Source organism: Marmota marmota, unplaced genomic scaffold (assembly GCF_001458135.2).
Source record: "Marmota marmota marmota unplaced genomic scaffold, marMar, whole genome shotgun sequence".
Classification (NCBI taxonomy): Eukaryota; Metazoa; Chordata; class Mammalia; order Rodentia; family Sciuridae; genus Marmota; species Marmota marmota.
In genome coordinates, this window is record NW_026000016.1 from 44,854,237 (window position 1) to 44,869,139 (window position 14,903).

General features: G+C 50.5%; 2 protein-coding genes across 2 annotated transcripts in view; both read right to left on the bottom strand.

The window, feature by feature from the left end:
* Window positions 1–2,183, bottom strand: part of Cacna1s (calcium voltage-gated channel subunit alpha1 S) — a 63,377-nt gene extending 61,194 nt beyond the window's left edge. Inside the window, exons 1-2 of the mRNA XM_015483810.2 lie at window positions 1,991–2,183; window positions 332–437 (exon numbers count right to left, since the gene is read on the bottom strand). Coding sequence (XP_015339296.1) covers window positions 332–437; window positions 1,991–2,142 — 258 coding nt within the window. The 5' untranslated portion in view covers window positions 2,143–2,183. The remainder of the gene's footprint in view (window positions 1–331; window positions 438–1,990) is intronic.
* A 957-nt stretch (window positions 2,184–3,140) lies between these two features.
* Window positions 3,141–4,637, bottom strand: Ascl5 (achaete-scute family bHLH transcription factor 5). Its single transcript, XM_015483356.2, has one exon. The coding sequence runs from the start codon at window positions 4,194–4,196 to the stop codon at window positions 3,675–3,677; it is 522 nt and encodes a 173-aa protein (XP_015338842.1). The 5' UTR covers window positions 4,197–4,637; the 3' UTR covers window positions 3,141–3,674.
* Between the last annotated feature and the right edge of the window lie 10,266 nt (window positions 4,638–14,903).

Sequence of the window (14,903 nt, forward strand, 5' to 3'; positions counted from 1 at the left end):
GGAAATTACATCCAACCTCCATGGCTCACTGGCTGACCTCACAGAGGCTCAGTTTCCACCTCTGTCAAATGGGTGTCAATCTCGGTGTGGTTGTTGTGAGGCTGTCATGAGTGTTCTCTGGGCATAGTGAGGCCCTGTTCAGTGCAGGCTGATGATGTCACAGAATCTGGGATGAGCAGTTTACCCTGCTGCCCTGCAGGGGGTGGGGAAGGCCAAGTGCATCCGCAGGATGTTGAACCACTGGTGTCTCCCACCAGGACAGAGTCCTCCAGTGGGGTGTACCCTGCCTGGGATTGCAGTCTGCGGGAAAGGGGACAGAGGGCCATCTTACCAGGCCGAGGTTCAGAGTATTGTTGTCATCTTCAGGCATGGGCAGGTACACAGCCAGGGCCACACAGTTGGCAAAGATGGTGAGCAAGATGATGGTCTCAAAGGGTCTGGTGCCCGGGTTAAGGAGCGCCTGAACTGGGGTTATAATGCCAGGGGGATGGACAGGCTCCTGGGGACCCTTCCCCACTCTCCTGTGGGGTTCCCCGGAGACCTTGTTCCCTCTCATCAGGAACAGGTAAGTTCCACTTAGACTCTCAGGGACGCAAGGGCTGGCACCCAGCTGAGGGTCACTGAGCTTTAAGGGCTAAAGAGTCTTCTGGTTGTTCCACCCTCAGTGCCTACCCCTTGCCCCAAAGAGCTGTGGCTTCTGAGATTTTTGTCCTGACAACCGGTGGGGGCTCATCCAGAGAAATGGCAAGAGAGGCTGGGGCTGCTCCAGGTTCAGACAAAGTCCCCCACAGAACAGGGGCTAGAAAGAGGGAAGACAGAGACATGCAAACCAGGGTGCACATGCTTCACCCGCCAATAACCACCCCACTCTCCAGGCCATTTGCAGAGGTCTGCCTGGGCCCCTGCCTATCTTGACTTTCACACCTTAGGAAGCAAGTGCGTGGGAGGAGTTAGGGAAAGAGGGGCAGTGTGGGCCATTGGTGTGTGGTTCCCGCCTCTCTAGGTGGGACACAGGGCAGAGGCCTGCAAAAGGAGAAGGCTCAGAGGAAGAAGGCTGGAGAAAAGGAGGCAGCTGCCCAGTAGTCTGCTCCGGCAGCCAACAGGCAGGGAGGGAGAGGCCAGGGTTGACGTGGCTGGGCAACTGTAGCTGTGGGGAGCAGGGCTGACCCCCACTCTAAATATCTACTTGGCCCCATGTCCCTCTTGCCCTTCCAGTTGTCCCTCAAGCTCCTATCTTCAAGGAACAGCTGGTGGGAGCCCACACTTCCAGAGCCCTGCAGAATATTTCAAATTCTCCTGACCCTCTCCCTAGGAATCCACTTGACCCAGGCCCCCTCCTCTCTGCAGCTTCTTCCTCCTTCCCCAAATAGTCCAGATATTTTCAGCGTTCTTCTTCCCAGAGCTCATGTAAGCAGAAAGGGACTCGAAATCCCTGTCCCTGGGGTGGTATGTCTAAGCCGAAGCAGCCAGGCTTGGAGCACCAAGAGCAGGCCTCTCTTCAAACCCATTTCTCCCCCCCGCTCCATCCCCAGCTGGGACTGGGCCCCAGAAGAAGCCTTCCCACAACCCCTCCTGATCTTCTCTTTCCCCCTCTCGTGGAGGGTGAGGCTTTTCTCAAGGGGGCTACTGTAGCTCCCCCTCACCATCTTAGTCCACCATGAGACAATGATTTCAAAATCTGAGTAGGGTCTCAAGATATGGATTTGGGCATAGCTGGCACAGTCCCTATGAAACAGGCACTTCCCCAGGTCGCCAATAGCCTCTCTGGCTGTCATCTAGGACCTGAGTGGGAAGCCCTCCCACTCCTGCCTTCTTCTCCAGTGTGGTGGAGACCTTCCTTCCCAAGGGTGTCTCAGGTTGTTCTGTGGCAGTTTACCCCATTTCAAGTCCCCAATCACGCTAACCCTCAAAGTTTGAGCTCTGTGACCACCACACACTCCTCCCCCACATCATGCACCCTCTCCCTACTTCTCGAGGCCTTGAAGGATACTTCCATTCCACAATGCTGATACAGGCCTTCCTCAGGGGGTTCTGGAGGGTCAGGCAGAACAAGGCCCGGGGTGGCCTGGGCAGAATCTCAGGAACAGGCTTCTTGGGCTGCTTCTTCTTCGGCCCCTCATCCTGGGGTGAAGAGGGCTCCATGGCTTCCCTGGCAAACTTGCTTTCCCTGCTCCCCCACCCCACTGCCCTCTCTTCCCTGCTTCCTTGTGTCCCCAATGCCCCCCGCCTTGGGGACTGGGCCTGGCTGAGCCTGTCCTGCTGAGCCAGCCAAGCAGGGGCGGGAGTGAGGGTGGAGGATTTCTCTCCCTGCTCCCAGCGAGTAAAATTAGCCTCCACTCAGCTCCCTGCTGCCTGGCCTGAGAACCTGAGGCCAGGCAGCTGTCATTCCTTCGAGACCAGCCAGTGACATCCCAGATTGTCTCTCAGGAGGGTAGGATGGTGAAGGGAGGAATTTATACACAGATCTGAGATGGGGCAGGCCCAGTGGGAGGCAGGATGGAAGGTTTCAAGGCTGGACCAATAGAGTTTAGGAAGGGGTAGCCTGGGGCATGGAGTGTCACCCTTCAGAATGGCCTGTCATACCAAAATTAGGATTCCCCACCCCAACCCTAGGACTTCCCCACCCCAGTCCCAGGACACTGTCCTGAGAAAATGGTAGGCAGCCTAGCTCGGTGATCCTCCCCAGCATTCCACTCCCATCGCAGGACCTGCAGGGATCAGGCCAAGACCCCTCCCACCCACCTTCAACACCACCAGGCCTGCCTCTTGTCAGGGAAACATTGAACCCCTCCTCACTGGGCTGGACGTCTCCCAGGACGACCTCGAATGGGCACACCTCTGGTATGGCACTCGCACACTGTGTAGTAACCCTGGCTTTTTACCTTTCTTCCCCACTCTCTCCCACCCCTACCTGTACCAGGGTGTTTCTCTCTGGGACTCTGGCCCCTCCTGTGCACAGTCTCCTGGCATATACTAAGATCTCTGGAAAAAGTTTATGGACTGTGAGAGCTAGCAGAAAACTCAGCCCTCCACCGCAGTAAGGCCTTTGGGCTGGGGGGGCCAGTGAGAAAGGGGCATGGGGTGGGACTAGACAATGATCCAGGAATCACAAAACTCAACAATGCATTTAATTAGCCTTTTGGTGCAAACACAGTGCTAATGGACCCCAGAGGTTTATAAGTCTTAGGGGGAAAATGCAGTTCTCATTCAACCTGGGGAAAACCTGAGAAGGCTACACTGAGGATTTGGGGAGGCGGGGTGATGGCCCTCCATCAAGGAAGCCAGAGAGCGCCACCCGTGGTGCACACACATCCCATCCTTCCAAGTCTGGCTGTTCCATCGAGGCTGAGTGCAAAAGCAGTCTGGCCTCCCACCCCTCCCTCTGGGTTCCTCTCCCAAGTGATAACCGGTCGTTAGTATCTGAGGCCATCTTGCGGAGGGTCGGGGCATGGCGCATTCAAATCGGCTCGCTTCCAGCGCACTCTCAGAGACAAGGCTGCGCTGCGGTAAGGACGACAGAGCGACAAGCTGGCCCCAACTAACTTTCCCCAATGCGGGCCGAGGCAGAGAGGGGGGAGGCAGGTCCGAGGATGACGGCACCGCGGGTGACCCAGCAGCGCGCACGATGCTCCCCAGAATGGGACGGTGCCTGTGGAGGAGCAGCCACTGTCCGATCAATGGCTGGATTCCTCCGACTCGAGAAAGGGCGAGGAGGAGAAGCAGGAGGACTCGGTCGACTCGGGCACCAGGGAGTGGGGCACCCGGGCCCCACTCCCTGNNAGCAGCTCCTGCAAGTACTTGATGTAGCGGATGGCGGCGCGCAGCGTCTCCACCTTGCTGAGCCGCTTCTCGGCCAGCGCACCCGGGAGGTGGCCGCGGAGGCGCGCGTAGCCCTCGTTGACGCACTTGACGCGCTGCCGCTCGCGCTCATTGCGCTTCTGGATGAAGGCGGGCTCGAAGGGGTAGTCATAGACCCCAAAGGCTCCGGGGAAGGACATGTAGGGGAACACCCCCGCGTAGGCGTCGTAGTAAGGTGGCTCCGCATGGCCTGGGTACAGCAGGAAGGGTACGTTACCCAAGGACTCGGCGGGGGGCAGCGGCGCCTGCCTGGGAGGGGGCACAACACCCAGTTGCATGCAGCTGGGGGGCCCCATGGGCCTCCGGTCCACCAGGGCCCGGCAGAAGTTATCGTTCATGGTGCTGCGTGGAGCAGGACCCAGAGTGATACCCTCACCGAATGGCCCCTATGTGGGGTCTGCAAGGTGCTGACACGGTAGACAAGTCACATCAGCAGCAGGAGCTCTGGAGCACCAGGATTTACTAGGTCCTCTTTTTGCCTCCAGGTGGCTTCCGGGGACTCCCTAACGCCATCCATTGCTTGGGACAAGTGTGGCCACTCCCAGAGGCTCAGAGGATACCCTTTCCCATCCAGCTTATGGTGCTGTGGATCTCGGAGGGCCCTGGCCCTTCTCCCCTGCACCCATGGGTAGGGCAGCTGAGCTGCCTGCTCTGCCTCCTTCTGCAGTCCAGAATGGGCACCTTCCACTGGCCCTAGCTCCAAGCCTCCATGCCAGGGGTCCCCTAGTGCTTAGTTCTTATTTTTCTTGGACTCGGGAATCCCCAGACTGTTTAGGGGCCCGAACTGTCAGAAGTGCACCGGCTCAGCAGAGGGGTCCCGGGGAACGTTTCTAAAAAGGAGAAGAGTGAAAATATCAGTTAGGAAAAGTCTGCATTGGGGACTTCTTTGTGACACGCTCATCTTCAGAAGGGATTGTAGCATCATGCAGGGAAGCCACAGAGGCTTTTGCAGAGGTGGAAATCTGGGTTAAAAATCTTGTGTTTGCCCCTTAATAGTTGGGTCATGGTTTCCATATGTGGAGACATTAAAAATATCCTTCACAGAAGATTAGTAAGAAATGAGAATCAAATGAGAAAATATATATATCCTAAAATCCCTCCTACAGTGTATGACTGATAAAAATACCCAGCGACCACTTTTCAGACTGTTTGCCAAGATCAAATATAACAATGCCCCATAATGTTATTTCCTTTGAAGATGGGGATCAAATTTATTATTTCCTGGGCCTTACATTTAAAAGTGGCTCAGAAACTGCCTATTGAATTAGCAGTAGGAGCCCAGAAGCAATCACAAGTTACCCACAGGATATCACTCTTTGTTGAAGGAAGTGCATCTTTCATTACAAGAAACTCAGGTGTCATTGGCACTTTTGAAGCCCTCTGTCCAACAGAGACACAACCACTAATCCCTTTCTGTGTCCACTTGGGGCCAGGATATGCCGTCTCCCTCTATCCTGGGTTTCTCCTTCATGGCACTTTACAGAGGTGCGTATTCTTTCACCTCTGTATGCCCAGAGCCGTGCCCAGAGCCTAGCCCAGCGGATGGCAATGTAATACGTGCTGCACAAACCTATGGAATACCCGAGAGGGGATTAGGCAGAAAGCTGGGCTCATCAGGGTGGGACTTAATTACATGTAGCCTTTCCAAGGTTTTATAAAGCTGTTATTTCAGAAATAATTGGTCTGTGTTCGGTTTAAGTGCCACCAAGCCCATCACCTGTGGTTATCAGAGCCAAGGAAGTGTCATTTTTTTTTCTAGAAGTCTCTGATCCTGTTGTCCCTTCCTGTGTGTGTCTACAGAGTCCTTAACTGCCATCTAAGAACTAATCACATCATCTTGTCTTTACGGAAATTCTCGGGTTTACTGAATGAGTGAGCGAGTGGGTGCTGCATCTCTCACAGAGTGTCATGAGGCTTTGGACAGTGGACACGGCTTCTCCATGAGACAGAGGGACCAGCTCTCTCCCCGCTGGGGAGGCAAACTCAGTTTCTCAAGAGTCTTCTGCACCTTATTGCCTTGTTCTTTTGCAGGCCCAAGTCTAGGATTGTCCTCCATGGTGAACAAGAACCCCTGCCCCAACTCCCACAACCCCCAGAATAAACAAGGACTCAAAGCATCCTGGGGCTTGGTGCGGCTGTCCACCCCTGCAATCCCAGGGACTCAGGAGGCTGAGGCAGGAAGACTGAAAGTTCAAGGCCAGCCTTGCCAACTTAGTAACATGCTTTCTCAAAATAAAAAAGGGCTGGCGATATAGCTCAGTGGTAAACACCCCTGGGTTCAATCCCTAGTATGGAAAAAAAAAAAAAACCCTTCAAAAAACAAAAACAACCATCATGGAAACTCACATTTGCACTTGTTTTTATGTTTCTTTTTGCACTTGCTTTTAAGTGGAAGCAAATGCATGAGACATCAAGACAATTTAGTCTATCCCTCCCCCTCTCCCCATCGTTTTAAAGAGACGGTTCTAGAAAATTTCTCCCAAACTGATTCTTGGCTCCACCAGAACAGTCTCCTGATACACTGCTCATTCCTGACTCACTTCTTGGCTGATGTCTCCTTGGGTTTTGGAGGCCTCTGTCCACTTTTCTGCTTTGCTCAATCTTGCCATCCAAAGGGGAGGTGCAGACCCATTCCCACCCTGAGAGCCTGGCTTTCCAGCTCTTGACGTGGGTTTTCAAAGTTGTGTGTTCTGAGACGTCACCCAGTGTGAGCACCAGGGTGGGTAGGGGCTAGGCTTTCACTTTCATGGATAATCCTCTCTGTCCCTCAGTGCTGGGCACATAAAGGGTGCTCAAATTATTGGCTAGAAGTGCTCTTCTGTAACAACTTGTGTCCCATACTGTACTCCCTCCCACGATCCCCATCTCTTTATAGTTGATGTCATTATCAAAGTTTTATCTGATACAGGTTGGAAATTTATCTTAATGATTATTAATAAATTCAACTTAATTTTTGCTCAGGTTGAATCAATATTCATAACATTCATTTAAAATAACTTAGCTTACATATTCTTTATATTTTTTCCCTAAAACTATACAGAAAAATGATTCAGGCAAGAAACCTCACAGCAGGACTATTTCTTAGCCTGTTCTGTCTTTACTGTTAGAAAGAGAAGCACAGGTAGGACACACCTGTGAGTGAATTTTTTTATTCTCTAACATAAATCCTCTGTCCCAAAGCAGAAACTGAGCCACATGGTGTAGACCATTACCATGAAGGGGCATGATATTCATTCATTAAAGACTTACTGAGGAACTTCTAAATGCAGGGATGGCTACAGGTATTGGGATAGATTGTAGTAAAATAATGATAATTACTGCAATTGTTACTTATGACACTGTGCTAAGGGATGCATGCAAACCATATTTGAATTCTCACGGCGTTCTTCTGAAGTAGTTGTTAACATTATTCACTTTTATAGGTGAGAAAACTGAATGCCTAGTTATCTTGAACTAGTAAATGCTAATTGACTCTATCCAGCTTCTCTTCTCCTTCTCCTGGTATTTCTCCTACTGCCTCTCATCTGATCGAAGGATCAGAAAGGCTTGCACTGACCTAAAGAAAGGATGTTATTAAATTATGATTTTTGTTGGAGGGGTGTTTGCTGCAGATTAAAATTATATTGTTATGTTTTCTTTGTTCTGAAAAGAGGTACTGAAGGACACCTTGGTCATCCTTGGGAAGGCAATATGCCTTCAAAGATGTTCTTCAATGTTGCCCATGGATTTCTGTTGCTGGAAAGATGACTGAGGCTAGCACCTGGAGCTTAGCCCTGGGAGCCTAATGAGGAGGTCCCTTGCCTGAGCTTAGAAAACCCAAGGAGGAGCTGTGAGCGGCAACTTTCCCATGGACTGCTTCCTACCCTGGGCAGAACCAGCCGTCAACAGCGCCACAGTGTGGTGGCAAGGAAAAATGCAAGTAGCGAATGGGAGAATATTGCAGGAAGTCCCTGTTACTGCTCCCCTTAGGGGTTGAATCTCCTTCCAGGTCTTTTGGAAAAATCAGAACAAGGAAGAACCCTCAAGAACCCTCATGTTTGCCAAGATGTACTAATTTTCTTCTTGAGTTTTTGAAGCAATTCACAACACTTAAACTTTCATTATATTCAATAAAATTTGCATAAATGTATTTTGTTATTGATTTTGAATAAAAATTAGTGCATTGTATCAGGCAACTTCCTAGGCAAAAGGGTGGTTCTTATATTCCCTATAGCAGCTTCTCCTCCACATGTTAACTATCATAGAAAGAATATAGTTGATACAGGGAATGCAATTGACTGAATTATATTATGTGCATGTCCAAATATGCAACAATGAATCACACTAGTATGAATAATTGTAATGCACTCATAAAACAAATTTTAAAATATATTTTAAAAAAGAATGTTATGGAGTGAACCCATGGATTACCTCAAGTAGCCATGGACTGTTACCTGCAGACAGTGCTGTCTACTCTTTCAAGGGGACTTGGGTCTCCTCTGGGATTGGGGGCACCTCCCAAGCTCCCCAGCTCTGCTCTACTCTCATCTACTTTGCCCTGGCAGCAGGAGAGCTGATGTGCTTGGCAAGAGGTACCTGAAGTTCTTCTGCAAAGCAAGCTCCAATGAAATTTCCCTTTTATGTCCATGTTGTGTGACAGTGCTGTCCCATACAGCTAGTGGAGGGTCAGCTATCACCAGATAATGTGTAGAGAACTTTATAATCTTCAGTCCAACTTGCAACAGAGAGGGGAAGTGGTCACTGGGGGTCTCCTGGGCCTCTGTCCCAATTTTTGCTGCTTCTAATTGTGCCCCGCCAACATGGGCCCCTTCCTGTCACATGCTTCCAGAGGCCCTAACTGTGCACACCAGCCAGGAACAGATGGCACATTATTGTAACTTGCTTTGGCTGGTCATCATATCTCACCTGCTGATCCCTGTCCCAACACTCTTCCAGGTGCCCAGTGTTCACTGGGCCCCCATTTGTCCTTTCTCCAGCCTTATATTTTTGGTGGCCAGTGGGCAGTCCTAGCGTTCTCTCTCTAGAGGTCTTTCTGACACTGTCCCCGAGCCCAGGTTGTAAACTGTAAACACAAGACCTCTCGTCTTAAATTTCATCATGAACCCACAGAGTTCAGGCTCAGTAGATATTGTTGATGGACACGGTGAGAACTGGCAGAGGCAGGGGTGAACTTTGGGCAGGCTGGGTCACTCACAGAGCAGACACCGCAGGTCTATCTTCCTTACTTTTCTGACTACTGTTTTTGCTGGGACAAGAATTAGGTGTCTGAGATCAGAAGTTGGCTGAATATATCCAGCAGAAGACTGTGGTTCCAAAGAGGTTTGAGGCTAAATGTATTTGTCATGGTTCATCTGCTTCTGCCATCACTCGGGGACACCCCTGACAGGTGCTCAGTCCACAGTGGTGCTTTTCAGCAGCAATGAAACTGCTTCCAGGACCCGCCCCCCCCAACACTCCCTTCTATTCCTGCTGCCAAATACTTGGTGAAGGACTCAAAATGACAACTCTGGCTTTGTGGCATCCTCTCACCCAACTTCCTGCCTCCAAGTAAGTTGGTTCCCAAAAACCTTTCCCCAAAAACCTTTCCCCCCAAACCTTTCTGCCATCAAATAATTTGGAAAAAGCTGCCTATATTCCATCCTCGGAGATCAGTGGGGCACATTAGCTTCTCAGAGGCCTTGGAAACCCTGCAGTAAAGAAACCTATTTATGTTTAACCTAGAAATTCTAAGTAGACTACAGACTTTTTATTTTTTTTTAAATCCTAGCCATGCGTCATGGCACATACTGTAATCCCAGTAACTCAGGAGGCAGAGATAGGAGGATCACAAGTTTGCAACTTAGCAAGACCCTGTCTCAAAATAAAATATGAAAGGGTTGGCGATGTAGCTCAAAGGTAAAGCATCTCTGGGTTCTATCCCCAGTACCAAAAAATAAAATAAGAAATCCTTAAGCCTACGAACATCATAAAGAATGTACTGCAAAAGATTCTACCTTAAAATCTCCAGAATCATTTTTTTTTTAAAGAAATGCCACCATCTTCCTTGAGCATCTTACAGACTGAAATATTTCTTGGGTAACTTGCCACTCCCACCATATACACATTAACACCCCAAAATACAATTCAACATAAGCAGTCATTTCAGAATCTTGATGATACTGCATGGGGAGAAGTATCTACCTCCTTCGGTCATGTGAAGGAAAAGGATAGCCAGGCCCCATGACCATGAATTCATATGCATCCTTGGGGGGGGGCTAAAAACTGCTGGTGATTCTGGATGGACACAGGGCAGGTGTGTTCAGTGCCACTTGCTCCTTGACCTGCACCCAACAAGGCAAGTGGTATATGAGGGCCTCAGCCCATGGCCTGCACACTGCCCTCTGCGCTTGCTCTCCTGTCGCAGGGTCTGGAAACCTTTGGTTGGTCCCAAGCCACTTCTTTCACCAAGAAGAAAGAATCATGAAGAAAGAATCACAGAGCTTTGGCACAGACTGGCCAAGTCAAGCCCTCAAACATGGAGTCACTTTGGTGAGAATCTCAAGGAAGAGGAGCAGGATGGGAGAAGGCTAGTATGGAGTCGGTCGGTGCCTTCTGGGGTCTGCCACTTTGGAACTCTGCTTCCTTACCTCACGTCATCCTCACACCTGGGAGGAGGTGGGCATCCCTGATTCTGTTTACAGAAGAGGAAACTGAGGCTCAGAAAAGCTGAGAGAGCCACTCAGGATCACACGACTTGATTGCAATTTTCCAGGGTCTGTTTGTGTTGCCACGTGAGGAATTGCTTGGCTGGTAAGGGTCCTCACCTTTTATAGGAGTCGTGATTATCACAGGATCAGGGGGCCAGAGTTGGATGAGAGACTTGGTCCTTCTTAATTCTCTATCACCTGATTTGTAATTTTGGGGAGTCACAGAAAGACATTCTGAGAGGCATCTACCCCATTACCAGGCTTCCAGCTCTGAGCCCCTCAGGATGCTTGGAGGAGGGCCTAAGAGCATCTCACTGCCCAGAGTCCCCATGACAGAAAAACCTGGTGGTAGGAGTCAGAGGGTCAGGTCACACTGCTCCCAGTGGATCCCACCCTCTGCCTGTGCGGGTGGAAGAGCCTCAGGATGGCTGCTGATTTCTGTCAGCCTCAGTGTCCTCATCTGCATATGGGGGGGTATGGTGCCTACCGCATAGGTGACTGTAAAGGTAAAGGTCATGTACGGGGACCACATGGCACCCTCCAGGAGCTGCAGCTCTTGACCATCAAGCAGGAGTGACTTTGGGAAGAGTTGCAGCTCTAAGACTCTTGGATGTGGCTGCAAAGACCCCAAGATGGTGAGGGCCTCCCAGCAACATGGCAGCTGGCCAGGACCCTGATGGCCACCTCTAGTACCTTCCCATGGTCACAGCTGTCCTGACAGAAGTCGAAAAGGAAATGTCTATATATTAATAGCCTGATTTTCCCCCTTCAAATGTTTAAATGAAAAGAGGAACTGAATTCTAATAATTCTAATAAGTTGAAGGTATTGGCTATACCCCTCCTGGCCTGTCAATCACCAAATGTCTCCTGAGCTCTGTCCAGGACCCCTGCTGTGGGCTGGGCTCTGCTGACAGCCTCAGACTTCAGCTTAGAAGAAGATAGGACAACATGGCAGTCGCTGAGACCAATACACACCTGGCACTTATGTGCCACACTAACTATTGCAGGTCTGCTAGGAAATGCTCCCCGACCCTGTGATGTCAGGACTGATGTGTCCCCAGAGCACAGAGTGGAGACCAAGACACAAAGTGGCTAAGAAACTTGCAAAAGGTCATCAGCTGGAACAGGGCAGAGCTGGCATTCAAATCCAGGCAAGTGGGCTCCTTATTAAAGACCACTTGCTGTATGCAGGGCAGAGAGAGACCAATCCACCAGAGAGGTGAGAGCAGAAGGAGTCAGGAGGAGAGAGTAAAGCCACCAAGCACCATGTGAAGAAGGGTACTGTGCTCCTGAGTTCCGGAGCTGGCACGTGTGGTGGTACTTTGTGCCCAATATACCCATGAGTGGTTTTATGACCAAATGAGTAAGCTGGCTAAGTCACTTGTGAATTTTAAAGTTCCAGGCAAATATCAAAGGATTATCATTATTAATTTTTGTGATTGCCATTTTAAAAGGAGCCATCAGCCACTGGGTAAAGATGAAAGTAGAAAGTGCCAGACCGTTTCTCCAGTATCATTTCAAGCCTGCAGAAAAAAATTCATTCTTGTGTTTATCACCAGGAGATCTGCTACCTTCACCTTCAGAAACAGAGAACTACTGGCTCAGGAGTCACTGAGAACTTGAAATTTGGAGCATGCCTGGATCAGAGAACAATAGCTAACCCTCACATATAACTCCTTCCATGCCAGCCGCTATTCTAAACGATTCACACGCATGTGCCTACATACACTCATTCATTCACTTGTTCTCACTACAGGGTAGGTACTACTTTATGGATAGGAGAATGGAGACCCAGAGAGATAAAGCAACTTTCTCCAGGCCGCACAGCTGATAAGTGTTGAACTTGAATTTCAAGAGAACCTGGTATATATACACTTTGGTACTAGTGTATCATCATCATCCTGTTCAGGGACAAGTTTTCCTGGGCCAGAAAGAATAAGACTGAAATTCAGGAGAAAATGTGCCCCATACATTACTCCTACTGCTCCCATCACACCCTTGTCCCTGCTGTCAGATGCATTCAAAAGAAGGAGAAAGAGGCCATGGCTTAAAAGCCAGGACAACTGGACTCTTGTCTCAAAGCCACCATAAGTGTGCTAATGTGATTCAGTGGACAAATCTTTTAAGATGCAACTGCTCCTTTCCATTCAGAAAGCAGAAATACCTCCACAGGAGGCCATCAGCCTCAATGCCCCACTGGTGTCAGGCTGGCAGGGGACATAGGAGAAGGGAAGGGAAAGGGCAGCACGGCCCTGGGCAAGGTTTGAAGGGAGCCCAGCATCTGACCTGATTTCCCAGGGGAGCTGCTGCCTCCTGTTGTCCCCGTGCATCCTGCTTGGATCCCTGCCTTCCTGCAGCACTTCTGAATTTGCCAATGCTCATTTCAAAAAGGACAAAAAAGAGAGAAAAATCACCCTGTGGATACCCTGGAGGCCCGGTGGGATGAACTAGGTTGTTCTGTAGAAGAATCGGCTTTGCCCAGAAACGCAGGCTGGGGATTGAACCCAGGGGCACTTAACCACTGAGCCACACCCCCAGCCCTATTTTGTATATTTTATTTAGAGACAGGTCTCACCAAGTTGCTTAGTGCCCCACTAAGTGGCTGAGGCTGGCTCTGAACCTGTGATCCTCCTGCCTCAGTCTCCTGAGCTGCTGGGATTACAGGGGTGCACACGGCGCCCCGCGGTGCACACTGCTGTCCCCTCTCTGCAGCAGCCTTCTCTGCTCTGAGCTTGGGCTCAGGGAGACGCTTCTTCCAGGAGCATGAGCCTCACCTCTCCACCCACCGAATCCCCCCGCCTTTAGGAACCTGTGTGGGTCGCTTCATGCTCCTGGAGCCTCCCTGCCCGCTCCTGTGTCTATTCTTTTTCTTTTTCTCCCAAATCCTAGATCCTTTGCATGTTGGTCTCTCATTGGCCACAGCTGACTTGGGGCACTCCCGCTGTGTCCTCTGGCCTTGCCACACACTGCCGTCTAGGTCTCTCTCAAGGAGAAGGCATTCTGGAAGGGCAGGAGCTGACCTTATGCACCTCTGCATCCTGCAGGACCCAACACTGTGCCCGATACTCTGGAGGTGCCCAAGAAGCTGCCCAAAGAGCACACGTGCTTCAGTGGCCAGGCACGTGGTCCTGGGCCTGTGACACCCATCCATGCATGGTTACAGCAAAGGAGGCGCTCTCCACAAACGGAGTCTGCCTGGCCTGACATCTGCAGCAGAGCAGCTGTGCCGAGGTCAGGGACCTGAAAATACAAAACTCAGCCATGCAGACTGCTTTCTCGGGAAGGATAAAAAGCACCGGCTCAAGGGGAGGAGATTAACAGGGAAGACCCTTTGGAAGGAGAGAGCCACTTACTGGGCATCACCCATATCCTAGCAATTTATTTAATTCCTTTAATTTCCCTTTCTGGTCACTTTTCAATCCCATTTTACAGATGGAGAACTAAAGCTCTGAGAGCTTAAGTGAATTCAAGGCAAGATCATATTTCTAGTAAATAGCAGGATTAAAATAATAAAATATATGGTTTTCATACTGTGTTAGGTACCAAACACTTTACCCATGGGATTCTCACAATAGAGTTATGAAGCAAAATACTGTTATGAACCCATTTAACATATGCTGGATAAGCAAATAGCCTGTGGTCATGCAGCTGTGCAGTGATGGAGCTGAGTTTTGAGCCCAGACAGTCTGCTCAGAGGCTTTACCCCTCACCACTGCCTGGCATCTCCCAAGTTCAGACTAGACCTAAGCCCTCTCCTACCTGGAACCTTCCCATTTTAGCTCCTTATCAAGAAAGCCTTCCCCAGAAGATTTCTACCCAGAAAATCCATGATGTCATCTCTGGACACTGACAGGCCAAACCCAGTGGGCTCTCCAGAGGACAAGTCCATGGAAAAATTCCTGGCTGGTGGCAATGCCCTTGGCAGCACAGCTAATCTCCCCTTCCCCCTGGGAGGTGGGCGCAGCAACCCCAGCCAGCAGGTGGCTCGGCTCTGCTTTCCTTTCCTTTGGGTAGGAAAGCCATCGGGTGACTAAGCCCTGCATAAACAGTGCTCCCAGCCTCCCTCCTCTGGCTGAGGGGCATCTCTATTTCAGGACGGAACTCTAGGGCCTCATCCCTCAGCCACCACTTTCGCGCGTGGTTACCGGTTCCTGGGGTTCCCTCCTCCAGCACCGCTGCTCCTGGGCCTCCAGGGGGACGGCAGAAGCTCCCGTGCTGCTCCACTGTCCTGCGGGGCCTCTGGCAGCCTCTGGCCCGGCTTCCCTGTCACAGCACCAGGAGCCAGGTACACTTTACCTGATTAAGTTTCAAACGGCGACACACCCAGAGAAGGAGGGAGGAGGGGTGGGGGCGCCTCTG